Source organism: Zootoca vivipara, chromosome 2 (assembly GCF_965207765.1).
Source record: "Zootoca vivipara chromosome 2, rZooViv2.hap1.1, whole genome shotgun sequence".
Classification (NCBI taxonomy): domain Eukaryota; kingdom Metazoa; phylum Chordata; class Lepidosauria; order Squamata; family Lacertidae; genus Zootoca; species Zootoca vivipara.
This window is the reverse complement of record NC_142584.1, coordinates 99406129-99424492: the sequence shown is the minus strand read 5'-3', so window position 1 is coordinate 99424492 and position 18364 is coordinate 99406129. Positions and strand designations below refer to the sequence as shown.

General features: G+C 51.6%; 1 protein-coding gene across 1 annotated transcript; it reads right to left on the bottom strand.

The window, feature by feature from the left end:
- Positions 1–646: 646 nt before the first annotated feature.
- On the bottom strand, positions 647–4371 carry FEZF2 (FEZ family zinc finger 2). The gene is made up of 4 exons (XM_035104994.3): positions 3391–4371; positions 2453–2587; positions 2153–2285; positions 647–912 (listed from the first exon to the last, which is right to left on the bottom strand). Exons 1-4 carry the CDS (start codon positions 4369–4371, stop codon positions 647–649), a joined length of 1515 nt encoding a protein of 504 aa, XP_034960885.3.
- Between the last annotated feature and the right edge of the window lie 13993 nt (positions 4372–18364).

The window sequence follows — 18364 nt, the reverse complement described above, 5'->3', positions numbered from 1 at the left end:
TTGAGTTTATTTCTGTTTTTTTGTTTTAAAAAAATGTGTTTGGGGGAGCTGGAAATAAGACTCCTATTAAGCGACATTTTATTGCCTCATAGCTGATAGATTCCTTGGTTATTTTGGTGTACATTAAAATTTAAAATTTTCAGTCATATATATTTATATATTTATATATATATATACACATATATAGAATGATTGGCCGGGCCTATTTTATTTTATTGTTTTATTTATATATATCTTACAGTCCGGCAGTCCCCCGAAGAAATGTTGCCTTCAGTCCAATCAAAGGTCCGCCACTATTCCCGTAATTCAATCCGCAGCAGCAACGGAATTTTAAATAAGTTTCTTCCTTTTGGCGTGTCTATATATTTGTGTGTAAATGTGTAAATATATAGAGAGAGAGACACGCCAAAAGTGATTGTCTCTCTTCAGCTTGTGTTTGTGTGTGAGAGTGGGAGGGGGGGACGGATCCGAAGGGCTTCTCCCCCTCCCCAAGCCTTTTTTCTATCTGTAAAGGGCCCATAGAAATCTTTGGAAGTCTCTGAACGCGTCGCTTTGACCATCGTGCAAAGACGTCTCTTGCTTCGCTGAACAGGCTCGCCTCGCTTCTGCCTTATTGTTGTTGTTGTTTTGTGGGTGTGGGTGTGTTTTAGCTTTGCACGGTCCTAGGAAGTTCTTTCCCGCAAGGCGCGGCTGCGGCGGCTGCGGCTGTGTCGTGCAGTTTCCTCACGTGCTTCTTCAAATCAAAGTTCCTGCAGAAGCCCTTGCCGCAGGTGCCGCAGGTGAAAGGCTTCTTGTCGTTGTGCGTGTGCATGTGGAAGGTCAGGTTGTAGATCTGGTGGAAAGCTTTGTTGCAGATGGTGCACTTGTACTGCTTCTCGCCGCTGTGGGTCAGCTTGTGGTTTTTATAATTCCCTGTTCGAGAGAGGAGGAGGAGAAGAAAAGAAGAAGGGGAATGGGGAGGGGAATACGTTAGTTTCAAAGGGGGATCGTTCCCTGCCATCAACGCGCAGGCAGGCCAGACACACACACACACACACACTTGCTCGCTCCCTCGCCAGATACACACATCCCCCCCCCTCACTGGAGCAACAAGAGTTTCTGCGGCGGGGCTTCATTAAGAAGCGTCCTGCAAGGGACAGTCAAGAAGTTGTCAAACTCAGTCTCCGTCAAGGCAGAGCCGCATGCAACGGACGAATTAAAAAATTAGAGGCAGGGTCAGCGTCCTGACCCGGAGCAAATGGGAGAACCTGGATTAGGAAACACCAGCACCACAAAAAAAAAAAAGAGGGTAAGGGGGTAGAAGGCCGATTCTAATTTAAAGTTGGAATTTTCTAGCCTGAATCCAGGCAGGGGAGAATCGGCCCAGGCTCTTCCGAAAACTTTATTTCCCCGTTTTGAGAAAATACCGCCCCGTCCCCCACCTCAAGGGCAAAAGGCCCACCTGCCCAGCCCAAGTTAAGCGCTTTAAACCGCCGTGGATTTCCAAAGGTAGACCGTGAAGAGAGCTCTCCGGTTAGAAATCAACGCGAGTTTTCGTTTAAAGTGCTTTCGTTTCGGCTGGATCGCGCCCTAAGTGGTCTGAATTCATTTTAATCGCTGTTAATAACAAGTGACGGGTTTGAGCTAGTCTTTCGTGGCAGCCCCAGGGCAAAGTCCCCTAAGGACGTTTAAGGAGCAGGCAGCAGCCTCTAAATACGGTAAATACGGCGGCTACTTTTTTTCTTTTCTTTTTTTGGAACGCGAGAGAACCGCAAAATTCCACTTGGAACCTTCACAACTTTCTGTTTGGAACCTTTGCAACGTTCTGTCTGGAGCCTCATGCTCCGCGGGGAGCATAAATTGACCAGACGCCTTGAAACCGGCGGGTAATTCTTATATTTCGTCTATCCACCATCACACGTGTCGTTTCCAAATTGTGCTTCCAAATAAAAAGAAATACGGTATTTTCCTCCTTAATTCGAAATAACATTATACTTCGAATATAATAACGAAACCAGGTTCCTCCTCCGCAAAAGTAGCCTTCTATTCCTCTTTTTTATCATTTATTTTTAACAATCATTAATAATTTTCACACACACACACAACTTCTCTCCCCACCCCCGCCACCAACAGAAAAGCCAGAAACAAAAGCCACCGCTTTTATCCCAGATACCTTTTTGATGAAATCCTTTGCCACAAAATTCACACACAAAAGGTTTGTAGCCAGCGTGGATCCTAATGTGAGTGTTTAACGTGGAACTTCTGTTGAACGCTTTCCCGCACTGGTTGCACTTGTGGGGTTTTTCCTGTTGGGCCGGGGAAAGGACATTTTAAGAGAGAGAAAGAATCGCGAGTGGTGTTTTTTAAAATAATAATAATAATAATAATAATAATAATAATAATAAATTTTATTTTGGTGCCGAGCGCATAAACAGACAGAACTGACCCTCAGGTCTTCCCCCTGCCCCCGTACCTGCGTGTGGATGATTTTGTGTCTGCAGAGAGTGCTGGCTTGGCGGAAGCCCTTGCCGCAGACTTTGCACACGAAGGGCCGGGCTCCCGTGTGCACCGGCATGTGGCGGGTGAGGTTATAATGGGCGTTGAACACCTACGAGGGAACACAAAGCACAAGCAACTTTTGTCAGCCGCAGGAGAGCTTTCCCGCGCGCCGCCTCCTCGCCTTGTCGCCCTTCATCCGGAGTGGCGAAAACATGGATCCAAAGGGGACGAGGAGAAAGGCTTTCGTTCTGAATATCTCTCTCTACAAACACACACACACAGTTTAGACGACCCTTGGTTAAACTATAGTTCTGCGGCTGCCTGGGTGAACCCATTCGATCCTGACTACCTACCGCTCAGCCTCGGCGCCACCGCGCAAACACACGTACCCAAAATCTGTAAAACTCTTGAGCATTTCATTTTGTGCTATTTTTAAGCCGCGCCAGGTGCACCAGTGACCGGGCACCATAGCGACATTATGGCTCTCTTCCGCAGGTGGTTTCTACACATCGTACATCCGCTATGAACCAGGAGACCCGTTTCCGTTCTCAGCTCTGCCACAGATTTACCGGACCCCCACCCCCCGTGGCTTTGGTAAACTTAATCACAGTAGCCTAGTTCTGTAATGGTGATCATGAAGTGTCTGGGAGGCATGAAGCAATTGGGAAGGAGCTAACCCCTCCCTTTCAAGATTATTAAAATGCGCTGAACTTTTTAAAAGAAAAACATTATTTTTAGAGTGAGCTGAGAGAAGCGTTCTAGGAATGAGGGCTCCCTCCCGGGCGTTCTACCTCCCGGGCGTTCTAGGAATGAGGGCTCCCTCCCGGGCGCGCGCAGCCCTGTCCTGGCTGTCCCCACGGGTTCTAGAGCTAAGAGTGCGCCCCCTAGCGCGAGCACCCTGCTTCTGCATACCTTGCCGCACACCTCGCAGGTAAAGTTCTTGGGCTTCCCGTCGGCTGCGCCGCCCCCTCCAGCGCCTGCGACGCCGCTACCGACGCCCGGTTTGCCGTGGTGATGTCCCTTGGCGCCGTTCCTTTCCCCGGCCAGGCCCGTGTTCTCCTTCATCACTTGGTCTAGCTGCCCGGGGAGGCGCTCCTTGTGCGGGTATTGCGCGTTGGGGAACTTCTCCGACGGGGCCAAGGAAGCCAGCTTGGCATTATCCAACAGGAAGAGTTTCTGGTGAGCCGAGAGGGCGGCGGCGGCGGCGGCTGCCGCTGCAGCGGCCGCGGCGGCGGAGCTTTGGGAATGGAGCAGGCTGGAAGTGAAGAGCTGCCCGTGGAGGATCTCCGACGGGTGGTACGGCGAGGAATCCAGGTAGTTGAAGTAGTAGAGGCTAGATCCGTTGGCCGGCATGGCCAGCGCCTGGTTGATCACCTGCGGCTTGATCACGCGGGTCGTGGCGGGCAAGGAGGCCTGGCCCAGGGTGCTGCTGCTGCTGCTGTTGTGGTGGTGGTGATGGTGGTAGTGATGGTGGAGGTCCCCCTTGCAGCACATGCCGCAGCCGCCTTTGCAGAAGCCGCCGGCCGTCGAAGCTGCGCCGCCCGCCAGAGCCGAGCCGCAGTTTCTCAAGCTACTTTTCCACAGCTCGGAGTAGTTGAGCAGCGCCTTGGGCGAGGGCGCCTCGTACCCGGGCAGAGGCTGCATGGGCGCGATCACGCACGGGATGGGCGAGCAGAGGCTCAGCAGCTTCTTGCCCGGAGACTCGCTGCGCCGCGCCTCGAAGGCAGCGGCGACGGCGGCGGATTTGTGGTGCTGCTGTTGCGGCTGGTGCGGTTCCGAGCTCTTGGCCATGATTCTCTCTATGGAGAAGGCGAGCGTCTTGGCCGGGTTGGCCGCGCCGTTGCGGACGCAGGCGGGAGGCATGACCGTCTCCAGCGGAGCCGAGGAGGCCATCTCGGGAGGGGAAGGGAAGGAGACCCGAACTGGAGATGAGCAGCCGGATCTCGCCCATAAAATAGATCTATATATAATGATAACAATTAAAATTTTGTTGTTGTTGTTTTTAAAAAGGAGGGAAAAAGGGGGGAAGAAGGCGCGCGTCAAATCACAGTTTCTGCCGAGTTCCTCCTCCAGCTCAGCATTCCAGAAAAGCCAGGAGACAAATCAATTTAATAAGCACCTCTCTCCCTCTCTCTCTCATTCACCCCCCCCAGCATCTCCTCCCCCATTTACATTCAAATGAACACAAGAACAACTGCGCGCGGGGAGACCAGATTGCTGCTCATTAAGCGAGGAGGCAAGGAAGAAAGAGAGCGAGAGAAAGTAACAGGCAAACTCCCCGTCCCTTGCGGAGTGGGCCTGCATTTGAGAAGAGCGGCGAGGGAGGAGAGTAGGCAGGCAGGGAGGCTGGGAGGGGGGCAGAGAAAACCCCAAGCGCAGCCCCAGCCCCTGCGGATCTTTCTTTCGGGTCCCACTAGGGGGGGCGAGAGAGGGGGGGAGGAGGAGGAAAGAGGTGGGCAGCCTGGCCTGGGATGAGTTACCTTTTCCCCCCTTTGCCCGACGCCGCCGAGGAGACGCATCCAAGCACCGCGGTGCGGCCGCGCTGTCAGATTTGGATAGCCAGCATCTTCGCGAGCGTCAGATCGCTGTCTCTTACATTTAAAGCTGACATCACATGAAGTCACTTGGAGCAGAATGACATGGGATTTGGGCCACCGGGGGGGGGAAGAGAATTTCTTTTCCCAGCCAAACGTTCAGCAAAGGTCTGGACTGAAAGAGGAGGGGTGGGTGAGGAAGGAGGATGAGAAATGGATCCCCCTCCTCCAATTTAAGGCACACCCTTGGTTTTCCTAGAGAGAGAGAAAGAGAGAGAGAGAGAGAAAGAGAGAGAGAGACCCTTCCAAGCGGGAAGGAGGGATAGGAGATTTGGGGAGGGGGAGTAACTTGCCAAAGGAGAGAGAAAGGGAGATGGAGAGAGAGAGGAGTCGTTTTGCATGTGGCAAATTAAGAAAGGGAAGTGAGATTCGCAAGTTGGGTGCAACGCAAGCGTGCAGTTAGAAAAGCCACCCCGATAAAGCAGAGTTGTATTTAATTTAACAAAAGTGTTCGCGCGGGGTGGGGAGTTGGGCAGGGAGAGAGAGAAGAGGAATTTTTAAAATGATGATTCAGCTCCCTCTCTCTTTCATCCCGCCACCCCCCTCCCCCACCCCGGCTCCAATTTAGGCAACCCGTCCACAATCAGATCCCTTGCAAAAGCGAGTCGGGAAGATCAAGTGACAATTTATGAAAGATCAGCCCACCTCTCTCCCCCCCCCCGCCGCCGCCGCAAGAACGCGCATCCGATGAATAGCGGGTCTATTAATGAGGTCCTGGCGGCTTTAATGCGAATTAAAACTTAGTTGAATGCAGCTGGCGCTCAGATTCCCTAGACCGGCCGCCGGGCTACTGCCAAAAGCCGAATATAGCCATTCAGATAAACAAACAAGCAAACAAACCAATTCACAAACAAACAGAAATCGTTCACTTGTGAGATTAGATAGATAGATAGATAGATAGATAGATAGATAGATAGATAGATATAGGGACAAAATCCCCTTTCTGCGAAGATGGTTGTTTTTGTAGAAACGAAGCGGAGTGAATTCCGTTTTTCTCCACCTCCCTTTACTGATTGTTGTTGTTAATTGGTTTATTTCCCGCCTTTTACACTGAGATTTTAAACAAATCACGATGGCAATTTAAGTTTCTGTCATGGAGTTTGCAAGGATCAAAGGACGAAGAGAATTTGGGGCGGTGGTGGAGAGTCTCAAGCAACTCCGGAATCCGGCCTCCAGGTGTCCGGAGCTTGCCTAATACGGTGTGTGTGTTTGTGTGTGTGTTCAGTGGGTGCGTGTGTGTTTGGTAAGAGAGGGAGAGAGAGATTTTGTCCATTTCCCACCTGGTTTCTGAGGTCAGCTCCGGCTGCTGCTCTGGCCGAGCTCCCAAGCGATGGAGAGCCTGCCTCGAGGCTCCTTGAATAGGAGAGACACTATAGCGCTGCGTGGCACCTGATTTTGTGTTTCTAAAATAAAGAGAAGGATTATTGGGAAGGGGGGCGAGAGGGAGGGAGGGAGGGAGGGGGAAGGATGAGAAGAGGGGTTTGCAGAGTAGGTAAAGCAAAGCATGAAAAGCATCTCTCTCTCTCTCTCTCTCTCTCTCTCTCTCTCTCTCTCTCTCTCTCTCTCTCTCTCTCTCTCTCTCTCTCTCTCTCTGCAGTTCTTTAAAACAAAACCCACTACCCCAACTTGGGAGGAATCCCGCTTTTTGTGTGGTGCTAACAAAAGGCCCCAGAGAGAGAGAGCGCCAGAGCGCAGCCGCCTCCCTTCTTTGCGGTGTGGGATGGGGTTTTTTGGGGTGGAGGGTGGGGTTCTGTTTTCAGACCCGCTGTTTTCACCTGCGAAGCACAACAAGCCCTTCTCAATGAGTCCCCGAGCACATGACCCAACTGGCCGAGCTGATGATGGCGGGTGGGTGGGTGGAGGCCGCGGGGATAAAAGTGGGGAGGGAGGGGGGGAAATGAGGGTCAGACAAGTTGGAGGGAGCGGGGGAAAGGCAGCGCTTTTTCACACAGCGTTTTTGTCCCGCAGACCTGGCCTCCTTCTAAGAAGCGCTCTTGCGCTCTTGCCGGAGAGATAAAAGGCAGAGCGCAATCTATCCAGGACTGCTTTCTCCCGCTCCGTTTCGCCTCTCCGTTTACACGTTCCCTCTCTTCTCTCTCTCTCTCTCCCCCTCCCCCCCGCACTCCAGCAGCTATATCAAAGGAAATGATGGACGCAATTATGTTAGGGAGAGGGGAAAGTACTGCTGTCGTTGGGAAAGTACTGCTTTCGTTGGACTTGGGTCAGCCAAAGGATCACTCCCCCATTCCCCTTGTTCTCCTGAATTCGTGTTCTTCTCGGACACGTGGGAGCGCTTTGCCGCGTGGCCCTTCGTTGCGCTTTCACGTTTCTAGTCCTCACGAACAACGCGCTGGGTCAAGGGGGAGAAACATGCCTGCGGTCCTTCCAAAGCTAAGCGGCTGCAAACGGACCGCACCACGCGCGCGCTAGAGAGACAAAAGTGTAGGCCTCTTACTTGGGAGGAAGCCGGATAAATCCAGGAGACCTGCTTCCAGAGAAGTGTATTGCGATCGGGGTGCAAAATCTAGAACTCCCGGGAAACATACGGTAGGCAGAGGAATATATTAAACACACACACAAACACACAAATTTACAGAAGATCAATGGAAAATTGGAGCTTAGTTCCAATGGCATGTGTCCTGGATGAAGACAGAGGCGTAAGGGCGCCTTTTTATTTTATCTTTTAATTTTATTTTATTTTATTTCATTTTATATTATATTATATTATTTTCGAAACCGCAAGGCAGCAACGCGTCTGGTCGCTAGTGTAAGCTGTTCGCTGTCTAGATTCGTAGAAACGGGTGGATGCGAGCTCACTTTTCACGAAAACCACCAGACCAAGCGAGGTCATCATATTAGGAAATAGCACGACCCCTGATGCGGAGTTTGGGATTGCCAGCGAAGAGACCACGGCTGAAATCTTCTGAGGGGCCCTCGACATAGTGATCTGGCAGTAAGCTCCGCTTTGAATAGCAAAGATAGAGGACACATTTGCGGGCTTCTAACTGGATTGCTATGACGACTCTCATTTTACATACCCATAAAAAAGAGGACGTGTCCTGGAAAAAAAGAGGACAAAAGGCAACCCTAGTAGACACCTGTAGGATTGCAACGGGAAGTCTAATGGTATTTAAGTAATAAATCTGCATAGAGCTGTGCTGTACTATTGCTTTCCGCCGTCAACTTGGAGTGTGTGTGCTTGTGCGAGCGAGAAAGCGAATATGACAGTCTCAGTACTTCTCTCCGTAGTATGGGCGTATTCACGGAAGAAGATCCCTCCTGGATCAGGCCAGCGACCCATCTAGTCCAGCGTCGTCTTCTCACAGTTGGCCAACCCATGGAAGACCTGAAAGCAGGGCCTGAGCACAGGAGCGCTCTCCCCACAGACAAACTGGTAGAAACTGGTATTCGGAAGGAGCCTCCCCCAGTGGAAGGAGAAGGGAGTCATAGCGGCCAGTGTCTTCGCCTCCGTTCATTTGCTCACCTAACCGCAGCCTCATCTCTGGATATTTATTTGTTCTTTGCATTTGCATGCCGCCTTTCTGCTAAGGCACCCAAGGCGGTTTGCAAGTTTATGTAAAATATGTGACAAAGCGATTCACGGAAACAATGAGGACGATCATCAACTACACTAGCGTGGTTAGCTCGTTCTCTGTCTCTCCCACCCGCCTCTTTAGCCATTTCCCAAACCTGTTCCGGCCTGGGCCCCTGGGTGCCCCACCTGGGACCTCCGCTTTAGCCACCCGCTCCCCTGCAACGAAGCTTAGAATTTGAAAAGCCCCAGCACCAACTTTAGGCTGCCAAAGCACCTCCTTGGCTTCGGCCAAAGGATTTAATTAGCCACCCAAACTTCTCTCTCTCTCTCTCTCTCTCTCTCTCTCTCTCTCTCTCTCTCCCTCCGCCTGCCTTTAACTTCGCCCGCCGATTCTACCGAGTGGAGGGGTTGGGAACTCTTTTACACCTTGCCACTCACATGTTAATTAATCTCTATCTAACCCTAATTGCAGCTTATTCAAGCACCGCTCAACAGCTCACCCACACAATAAACACGGCGCGTACTTTTATCCGTCTTACTCCACGCTAACACGTTGAGTAATTAACTCCAGTACCAACTAATAGTGCAAACAAATATTTTCTGTAAACGAGATGATTTGAGGCAGGAGGGAAGCGGGCGGCGGAGACGGCGAGGCGAGGCGCGACTGCTGTGCCGGGTCACCGGCGCTAAATCCACCCCCCAGCCCTCCCCAAAGCCTCCCTTCTCCTCGGCGCTCACTTCCCTCCCAGGCTCGAGATTCTCTTCTCCCCACCATTTCCAGGCACCGTTCTTTTTCTTCTCTGTTCCCTCTTTTCTTTCCACCACTTTCCTGGTCTGCAGCAGCATCCCTCCTCCTTCGCCTCTCTCCGTCTTTTGCTTAATTTTTCGTTTCTTTCTATTCCTGGTCAGCCTCTGTCCTTCCTTCCTTCCCTTCCTTCCTACACTTTCTCCATTCCTTCTGGGTTTCTACTTGGCTAGGATCGATTCCTTCTGCATTAGCTCCAGACTTTTATTCAACAGGGTTCAGATAGAAACACTCTCTCTTTCCCCCCCTATCCCGCTCAGTAACGCGCAGCCGTCTCTAATCAATATCCCGAGTACAACACCATTTCTCCAGCTAGAAAACTTCTCCTAGGAGAGGATCGCGCGCAGGAGATCCGCCTGCGCCCTGCTGTCGGAGCACACGCACCGCGCAATCCCTGCCCACCCGCGTCCGTGGGGCGCTCTGCTCTCGTCGCGCCCGCGATCTCGGGTAGGGGAGCAGTTTCCTCTTCCTCTCGACTTGCGCTGGCGTCTGGTGGCGCCGCCGGTAACTGCACCGCGCAAAGCATTCCTCGGAAGAGCTGGCCAGGCCTCGGCCCGCAAAATGAGACGGTATAGTGCCACGCCGCGCTTTCTTCTGTTCTCTAAACGCGCACCACGTTATTTTTCAGCACTCTGCTGGCGGCTCCGGCAGCAGGACAGCGTGGGAAGCAGCCAAGGCAGACTCCGTTTTTCCGGCCTGGCTTGCGGTGGCTGATCCGCTTTCCTGATCTCCGACTGGAGCGTGGAACCGCCGCTTTCCAACGGGACCTGGCGGCCCCAGAAGCGCCTCCGCGCGCGGCCGAGGAGGCTCCTGCACGCGGTTGCGGTGAGCGAGGTTTGCCCCTCGGGCCTTCTCGGGTGGAGGTCGGGGCTTGGATCCTGGCTTCAACCCACCCACTCAAGGCAGACACAGGGGCAATCTCTCCCGGATCCTCATCCCCAGCCCTCGATTCGGTACTAGGAGTTGCCTCTCGGCGTGGTCTCTCTCTCTCTCTCCCTCGCAGGCTACCTGGGAATCCGGTTTGAGGAACTACCCGTTCACGTAATGTCAAAAGAACCCTGCTGGGTCAGGAGATGTCCATCTAGTCCAGCGCCCTGTTCTCACAGTGGCTAACCAGATGCTCCTCTCCGCTTGTGATCCTCCCCAGCATACTGCCTCTAACAGAGGCGGCGGCGGAGGAACCGTGCCTTGCCCCCAAGTGAGAAGCGCCGGCCCGATCTCCAAGCTTGTTGGGGGGGGGGGGAGAGAACGGCATGACCTCCCCCATGAAGGGGAATGAGGCATTTAATTTGCTCCGGTGTGGGCATGAATAATAGAATCAAATAATTGTCAAATAATGGACCACGAGGGTCATCATGTACTACAACTGCCCGCAATGCAGGAATATTTTGCCCAACGTGAGGCTCGAATCCACGACCCTGAACTACTCACTGGGATAAGGGTAGTGACTGATCAGATAGGACCAGATAATAAAGCAGTTTGGGAAACGCATTTTTAAATAGTTTAGCAGGACAGCGGTGCTATTTACTACATGAAGGCGAGGGTGTCGCTGAACATGGGCAGATTGCAGCCCCATCCCCACCCACAGCTGACTAGTCACAGCCCGCACGCATCCACATAACAGGGAGGAGGAGGAGTTAGGGGACGCAGGAGAGAAGGATTTGGTGTCAGATGAAGGTGTGATGGGTGGGGTTCATTCAGTTCCCTGAATGAATAGCCCCCGCCCCGCCCCAGTTTTGGTCCTCAGTAGTCGGTACACCAGTAGGGTCTCGGTAGTCGGCACCCAGGTGGCGCTGTGGTTAAACCACTGAGGCTAGGGCTTGCCGATCAGAAGGTCGGCGGTTCGAATCCCTGTGACGGGGTGAGCTCCCGTTGCTTGGTCCCAGCTCCTGCCAACCTAGCAGTTCGAAAGCACGTCAAAATGCAAGTAGATAAATAGGAACCGCTACAGCAGGAAGGTAAAAGGCGTTTCCATGTGCTGCTCTGGTTTGCCAGAAGCGGCTTTGTCATGCTGGCCACATGACCTGGAAGCTATACACCGGCTCCCTCGGCCAATAATGCGAGATGAGCGCGCAACCCCAGAGTTGGTCACAACTGGACCTAATGGTCAGGGGTCCCTTTACCTTTACCTAGTCGGTACAGAACCTGTACAGAGTGGACCACTGAGAATCGCAGAGAGGCTGCATCAGGCCTGGTTTTTGCCTTGCATTTTTGCGGTTGTTCTGTACCTCAGTATTTGTAATTAAATAAAACGCCAGTGCAGGAATAGGGCCGCCTTATACACTGAGTCAGGCCACTGGGTCCAGCTAGCAAAAGCGTCTACTCTAGAAGATGCTGTTGGATTTCAGCCCGCCTGGCTGCCTGGGGCTGATGGGAGTTAAGAGTCCAAAACCCCCCAAAAAACTTAGCGGAAGAACATCTTCCCCATCCATGCAGCGAGGCAACCCACCGCCACCACCAAACCAACTCATATCCAGCATTTCGCAGCAGCAGGGCCATCTATATTCTGGAAATAGTAAAATAAATGGCACGGCGCCATTACACCGGTGTCCTCCCACCTCCACGTATTGAATCCTTAGCATTTATAAAGAGCCGAGTTCTGTGCAACGTTCGAAGCATTTCCACAAAGATTTGCGACAATCCCGCGAGAACGAGGTAGACTAGTGTCCCCACCCCACTTCTTCGAACTGCAGCTGGGAAACCTGAGAGATAGCGGCTTGTTTAAGGCCACGGAGCGAGTCTGAGCCAGAAACCTCATTTCTCCTACACACCTTCCTTAGCCCTGCCAGGAGCGCGCGCCTGTGTGTTTCCATCTCAGCAGAACGCGTTGCTTATGGTCGCTTGGAGAGGGAAACCACCAAACCATAGGAGCCAACACCTAGGAGCAGAGGTCCCTTAGCCCGCCCCCCCAATAAAATATTGGAGGGGGCCGAGCCCCCTCCCCCAATTGATGGCCATTGCCATTCAAATGGTGTGAGTGCGCCCCGTCATGTGATCCATTATGTGGGGAGGGGCTTCCAAGGCACCCCAATATATTATTCAAGTTTGCACCCCTGCACCAAACGAAGGCGCATCAGAGACAATGAACAGCAGAGGCTGCTTTATCCAGAGCCTGTATTGTCTACAACACGGACTGGCAGCGAGCCCCCAGCGTTTACAGGCCGTCGAGCCACAGGGTGATGCGCGCCTCGCAGAATATAGAATAGGACAGGCATAGGCAAACTCCGGCCCTCCAGATGTTTTGGGACTACAACTCCCAACATCCCTAGCTAACAGGACCAGTGGTCTGGGATGATGGGAATTGTAGTCCCAAACATCTGGAGGGCCGGACTTTGCCTATGCCTAGAATAAGAGAAAACAGTGACGACGGCTCACAGCGAAACAGTTTCTCCAAGGAATTGCACACACGTGCAATCCCGGACTCGCCCTCTTCACCTTCCCCCCGCTCCCTCCAACGAGACTCCCCAGCCACCCGCGCTCACCCATGAGTCCCCCAAAGTCTGAAGACACGATCAGCCCTTTGGGTAGCATCGGATTCCACCAGAACTTTCGGGGCCCAGAGGGATGCGCAAGGCGCGCGCGGGGGGGGGGGAAGGATGGGCTCCTCCTGCTACAGAAGCGGCCCCACTGACAGAGGAAGGCGCAGAGGGGAAAGGGAGATCCTACGTTTATCCTCTGAGGAAAGTGAGGGGCCTTCAGACAATGAGCCCGCACCCAAAAGGGGATATTCTCCTCCGAGCCCCTCCTAAGGTTCAAGCAGTTGGGGGCAGGCAGGAATCAAGATTCAATCCGGCTTGACATTTGGAAAGGTCCGGCTCTCAGCTGCCTTAAACCGGCTTCAAATGCCACTTGGAACAGAAATAAAAGTTTTTCTCTCTCCGACCCACCAGCAAAAATGTGCTATATGTTGTCTAAAAAGCTTCCTCCACTTCTCTCTCAGCGATATCCAGACAGAGCCAGTGCCCACTCGGTTCAATGGGGACTTATTCCCGAGTGGGCGAAGCAAACCTATTTCAGAGCGAGTCCGGTTGAGCGGGACACCTCCCTTCGGAATAAGCAGGCGCTTGGTAGGGCGGCTAGGTCTTTGCGGGATGCTGCTTGTCTGGCCTTGCAGGGGTCCAGTCCACTGTCCCTCAGACCTTGTGGGGGGCCGGATTATATTTTGAGGGGGGGGAAATGAACGAATTCCTATGCCCCACAAATAACCCAGAGGTGCATTTTAAATAAAAGCACACATTCTACTCATGTAAAAACAGGCTGATTCTCAGACCCTCCGCTGGCCGGATTTAGGAGGCGACTGGGCCGGATCCGGCCCCTGGGCCTTAGTTTGCCTATCCCAGGTCTGGACCGCCTAGAACTTCAGCGCAAACAGCTTTGTGCGCATCAGTCTTACTATTAGTAAATCCCATCGAGCTCAACACAGCTGACTCCAAGCTCCAGGCTGCAGCCTTCACTATTTGCGCCTGACCAAGGATGCGCCTATGCACGCGCCTGCGCTTTCCTGCCCCTGGTCCTTCTTCATCCTCTTCCTTCACCTTTGCCAGGTATCCGGCAGTTTCATAGCTGCCAAGTTATCCCTTTTTAAAAGGGATTTTCCCTTATGCTGAATTGGCTTCCTCGCGAGAAAAGGGAAAACTTGGCAGCTATGGGCAGTTTAAATGGCTCTCCCTTGCTTCAGCCGAAGGCCTCTTTGTCTGTCACAGGGGCTGTCTTCTCGACATAGAATAACAACACATTATACTTTTCTAACACTCTTTTGCGCACATATAATTATCACCCTCAGATCATAGCTGCCAAGTTCTCCCCTTTTTAAAGGGAAATTCCCTTATGCTGAATAGGCTTCTTCCTCGTGAGAAAAGGGAAAACTTGGCAGCTATGCCCTCAGATTCAGACACTCCGCTTCCTAGTAGTTGTAGCAAACGCTACAACAACAGCAAGTATTACTACCACTGCTACTACCGTACGAAAGTCGATTTTTATTTAGTTCCTCTGTTCCCTGGCTTTCGGATTCCGAAGTAAGCACTTGGGCGGTGCAAGGCGCTAGTCCCTGCGGTTCTTTCCCAGTGGGCTCCTTGCGATAGGCTCCATTCTCAGCGACCCACGCCTTTCCCCATCCGGGCGCTTTTGAGTCCGGTGCCAACCTCCAGGCCAAGCTGAGGAAAAGTAAATAAAGCCCACCCCCAGATTTAGCCTCGCCGGTCGTTACCGGGATTTATCATGGCCTTCACGGCTAGGGAGTGTGCTCAGCAGGTCTGCCTTTGAGATCGCTGACCCGCCAGGCTTCCGCGCCCTCCAGCTCAGAGAGGGAAGCCGGGCCGCCGAATCTAGGGAGAGGCGATCGTGGGAGAAACTTACTTTCCGGAGCAGCGATTGGGTTTGCTTCTGAGCAAATGGCCTTTGAGGATTGTCACCCCGACCTGCGCAATAGCCCGATCCTATTGAGGAGTAAGTCTCACCGAGAGTACTCCTATAAGTGAAAACGCAGAGCAATGAAGCATTTTTTAAAATGTCCAGTGTTAATTGGACAGGGCGCGGGAGGGCTAATTGCTTAGTATACTCCAATTTAGTATGCTCCTTTTTTTTTATTAAAAAAAGACTGCAATCCTAAATACACTTAACAGTGAGAACCTACTCCGAGAAAAAACGAGTTGAATCGGGAAGCAAATTCTCCCGACACATTTAATATAAACCAAAAATGAATGAATGTAGATGAGGAAAAAGTGTTTATCCAAACGGGTGAAAAAGAAGCTTCCATTAATTTTGGCGAAGTTGCAAATCTAACCATTTCGCACACCATTGAAGAGAAGTATAAAAACAACTTTACATTTTGATGGGGATTTTATTTTTATTGTGAACATGCTGTTATTTCTCCAGTCCACATGTGGTTCAGATGAAGTAAAGGCGAACCTCTGTTTCCCAAAGTTCAGCTTTCTAAGAACAATGTTCGCTTCTCCTGATCGGTGGACTTTAAAGAAACTTCTTTTGCGCGGAGGTTACTTTTACCAACGGTTCTGGGTAGAAACGGTGGCTGCAAGCAAATACCCGTATTATCTCAATACCCAGCAAGAGCTGGGCTGGCGAAGGCTAGCAATGGGAGGGAGGACCAAAGGGTGTCGGAGCGTAGGAAAATAGATAAACACTAGAAAAGAGAGGGGAATGGAAAGACGGAGGCTGCAGCCTTCTGCTGATTTACGGGGCTTGTTTATAAATATACAAGCAAAGGATCAAGCTATAAAGGACATTACAGGGTTTGTTGGTTTGTTTGTTTGTTTTAAAAAACCAGGTAAAAAGAAAGATAAAAGAACATGAAATACTTGGAGGGGGAGAAAATGGAGAGCATCGAAGAGGTGGGGAAGCAGAGAAGCTATACTGATGACAATGGACGTTGGAAACACACACACACACACACACACACACACACACACACACACACACACACACGCTGGTGGTATTCTTCTTGGCTTGAGAAAAAAAAGTTGGGAAATATCTGGAGGGGAAGAGGACAAAAGGCTTTTAATTGCATGTCGGCTGGCAACCGGGATGTGTTTAATCCAGTGTGGTGGAGTATATTCAGCATTTATAGCCGGCGCAGAGTAAAAAGTCAGAGGCGTGTGTCTTCTTGTAATTGCTTCCCCAACAGGATTTTTCTTGGAAACCTCCGTCGAGCTGGTTCCCCGCTTTCCCGTCATTTTATTTCTCTATCTCTTTCTCTCTCTCCCCCCGTCCCCAACCGGCCCTTCTCTCCCCTCTCGGGAGCCTGCCCCTCCACAGGATGCAGTTTACTGGCTGCGAACTTCAGCGCCCCCCTTTTGGGATCTCCCCGGCGCATCTTTCCAAACTGGACCCCCGGACACGTCCTCCCTCCTCGAACGGGTCTCATCGCCGCCCCACACCCAATAAATTAAATATATGTATTTCTGCTAGACTGATAAAGATAAGTTATCGGATCTTCCAGCTTAATTAACTTGGCAGCTGTTTAAACTCCGCAGTGGAAGCTGCCCGAAGTTATTAGCATTAAGCTGGCCAAAAGGAAGAACAAAAATCTGCAAAGGATTGCTCGTTGAAGAGGGCTTGTTGTGTCTCCTCTCTCCTTCGCTGCACAAGGCAAGGGTTACTCAAGGGGCAACGGATGGCATGGCAGGAACAGCGCGGGACTAATGTCTCCCGAATGGGAAGTGACATCCTCTTGCAAGCTAAAGATATAAATGTGCCAGACAAACGATTACGGCACGCGTTGCAAACGGCAGCCTTTTCTCGCTTGGAAAGGCGGGGTCCGGGGTGAGGGTGGGTGGGTGAGTTGCGGGAAGCCTCTATAGCGGGCACAGACCGCGCAGGGAAGTGAGACAGGCACTTCGCCTGATCTCGAGCGAGGAAGGCGCCCCCTAGCTCAGTGAAAAGGACTTCCAACTGCACCCGAATAAAGTGCATAGAATTCGTAGGCTTGGATTCGTTGGGACTGACTCCCGAGTAAATCCTCGCAGGATCGCAACTCTATACCACCTTTGAAACACTCCCCAGTGCTCGATTTCACACGTGTTGACAGCGGAAGCCACTTACTGCCTACTCAGAAGCAAGCCCTACCGAAATGAATGGGGTTACCGTTTACTCACTCCCCCAGGTGCGTCTGTATATCACAGGATGATTGAGACGCAGCCAAGTTTGATAGTTTTGAGAAAGGCTTGATTTAAGGTAAACAGCCTCTTAAATATTTCCATAGGTAAATCCGGATCTCTTGATTTAGGGGGTGGGAAAAGTATACACGATTAATCCTCAACCTTCTTTAGTTTGCCCTCCTCCGATACGCTTACCCATTTCGTGAAAGGTTCAGTCAACGGGAGATTGGAAAACTCGACAAACAGTTCAGCAAAATAGAGGATGGGAGAAAGCGAAAGAAAAGGCCATTGACAAACCCAGCCACCATATTCTTTGTAAAAATGTAGCCCTACGTTATGTAATCTCTTCCTCTCTCTAACGCTAGGTCCACGGATGTCATCCTTTGGGGAAGTTATTTATTTGGACTTTTAAAAACAGCCCGCATCTGCAAAAGGAGCTGGTACAGTCATTCCGAATAACTTTCGCATTACAACCGCTGTTTTTCTCAACATCCACCTACCCGCCTGCCTGCCAAGAGATCGCTTTGGCCATGGGGATACTTTGCGAGAAAAATTGCCGTTAAAACGAATGTGTTATTACGGCCCAATAACCGCACGTCCCCACGTGGGTGGGATGGCCTCCTCAAAAAGGGGACCTTTTTTTGGATTAGCGCGCGCGCCCTGCGGGCCACTCAGGCGGCCGGGACGGAATACGAATTCTCTTTCTGAGCACGTGCCAGATTCTCGAGGGTCACGTGCGTGGGTCGCTGCGGGGGAGGGAGGAACAGCGGTCCCTAAATATTGCGACGTTCCATTTGCTCAGGGCGTTCCGAGACTTCCTGTCGCCCAGTAGTGCAAGGCCCGGAAACGAGGCGCCTAGTCTGTGCAAAACAGGCTAATATCATACTAGCTCCTTTGTGATTTCTTTCTCCCCTCCAGCTGCGAATGGTGCAAGGCGCAGACGCGTGATGACCTTGGGAATCCTCCTTGGCTCTTGAGATCAGTGTACTGTATAAGCATATAGTATAGCCCTGCCCTTCTTCATTGAGCAGCCAATTGGAAAGAGCCCCTGTCTACAATCTGGAGGCGGGGATGGGAGCTCTAGGGCAGCAAGGAGTATATAGCTCACTTAAAGGATATATGGTGGCAGCTTTATAATTGCCTACGTTCTGAAAGCCACGGAATATCATCAGCACTATCACAGACCCTCCAAGTGTCCCTATTTTCCAGGGACAGTCCCAGATTTAGAGAAGCCGGCCCAGTTTCTGATTTGATCCCTGAATGTCCTACTTTTCCCAAGCCCTTTGAAGGCAGCCCTTCCTAGTGAAGTTTTTTTTTAAAAAAAATGTTTAATGTTTTA

Bases quoted from the DNA above. Each gene is read 5' to 3' on its own strand.
- FEZF2 (XM_035104994.3), bottom strand. From the start codon at position 4,371: ATGGCCTCCTCGGCTCCGCTGGAGACGGTCATGCCTCCCGCCTGCGTC. The intron at 2,588-3,390 runs GTATGCAGAAGC...GTTCCCTCGTAG, and splicing joins CCTGCGAGGTGTGCGGCAAG to GTGTTCAACGCCCATTATAA. The intron at 913-2,152 runs GTATCTGGGATA...TCTCTCGAACAG, and splicing joins CAAAGGATTTCATCAAAAAG to GGAATTATAAAAACCACAAG.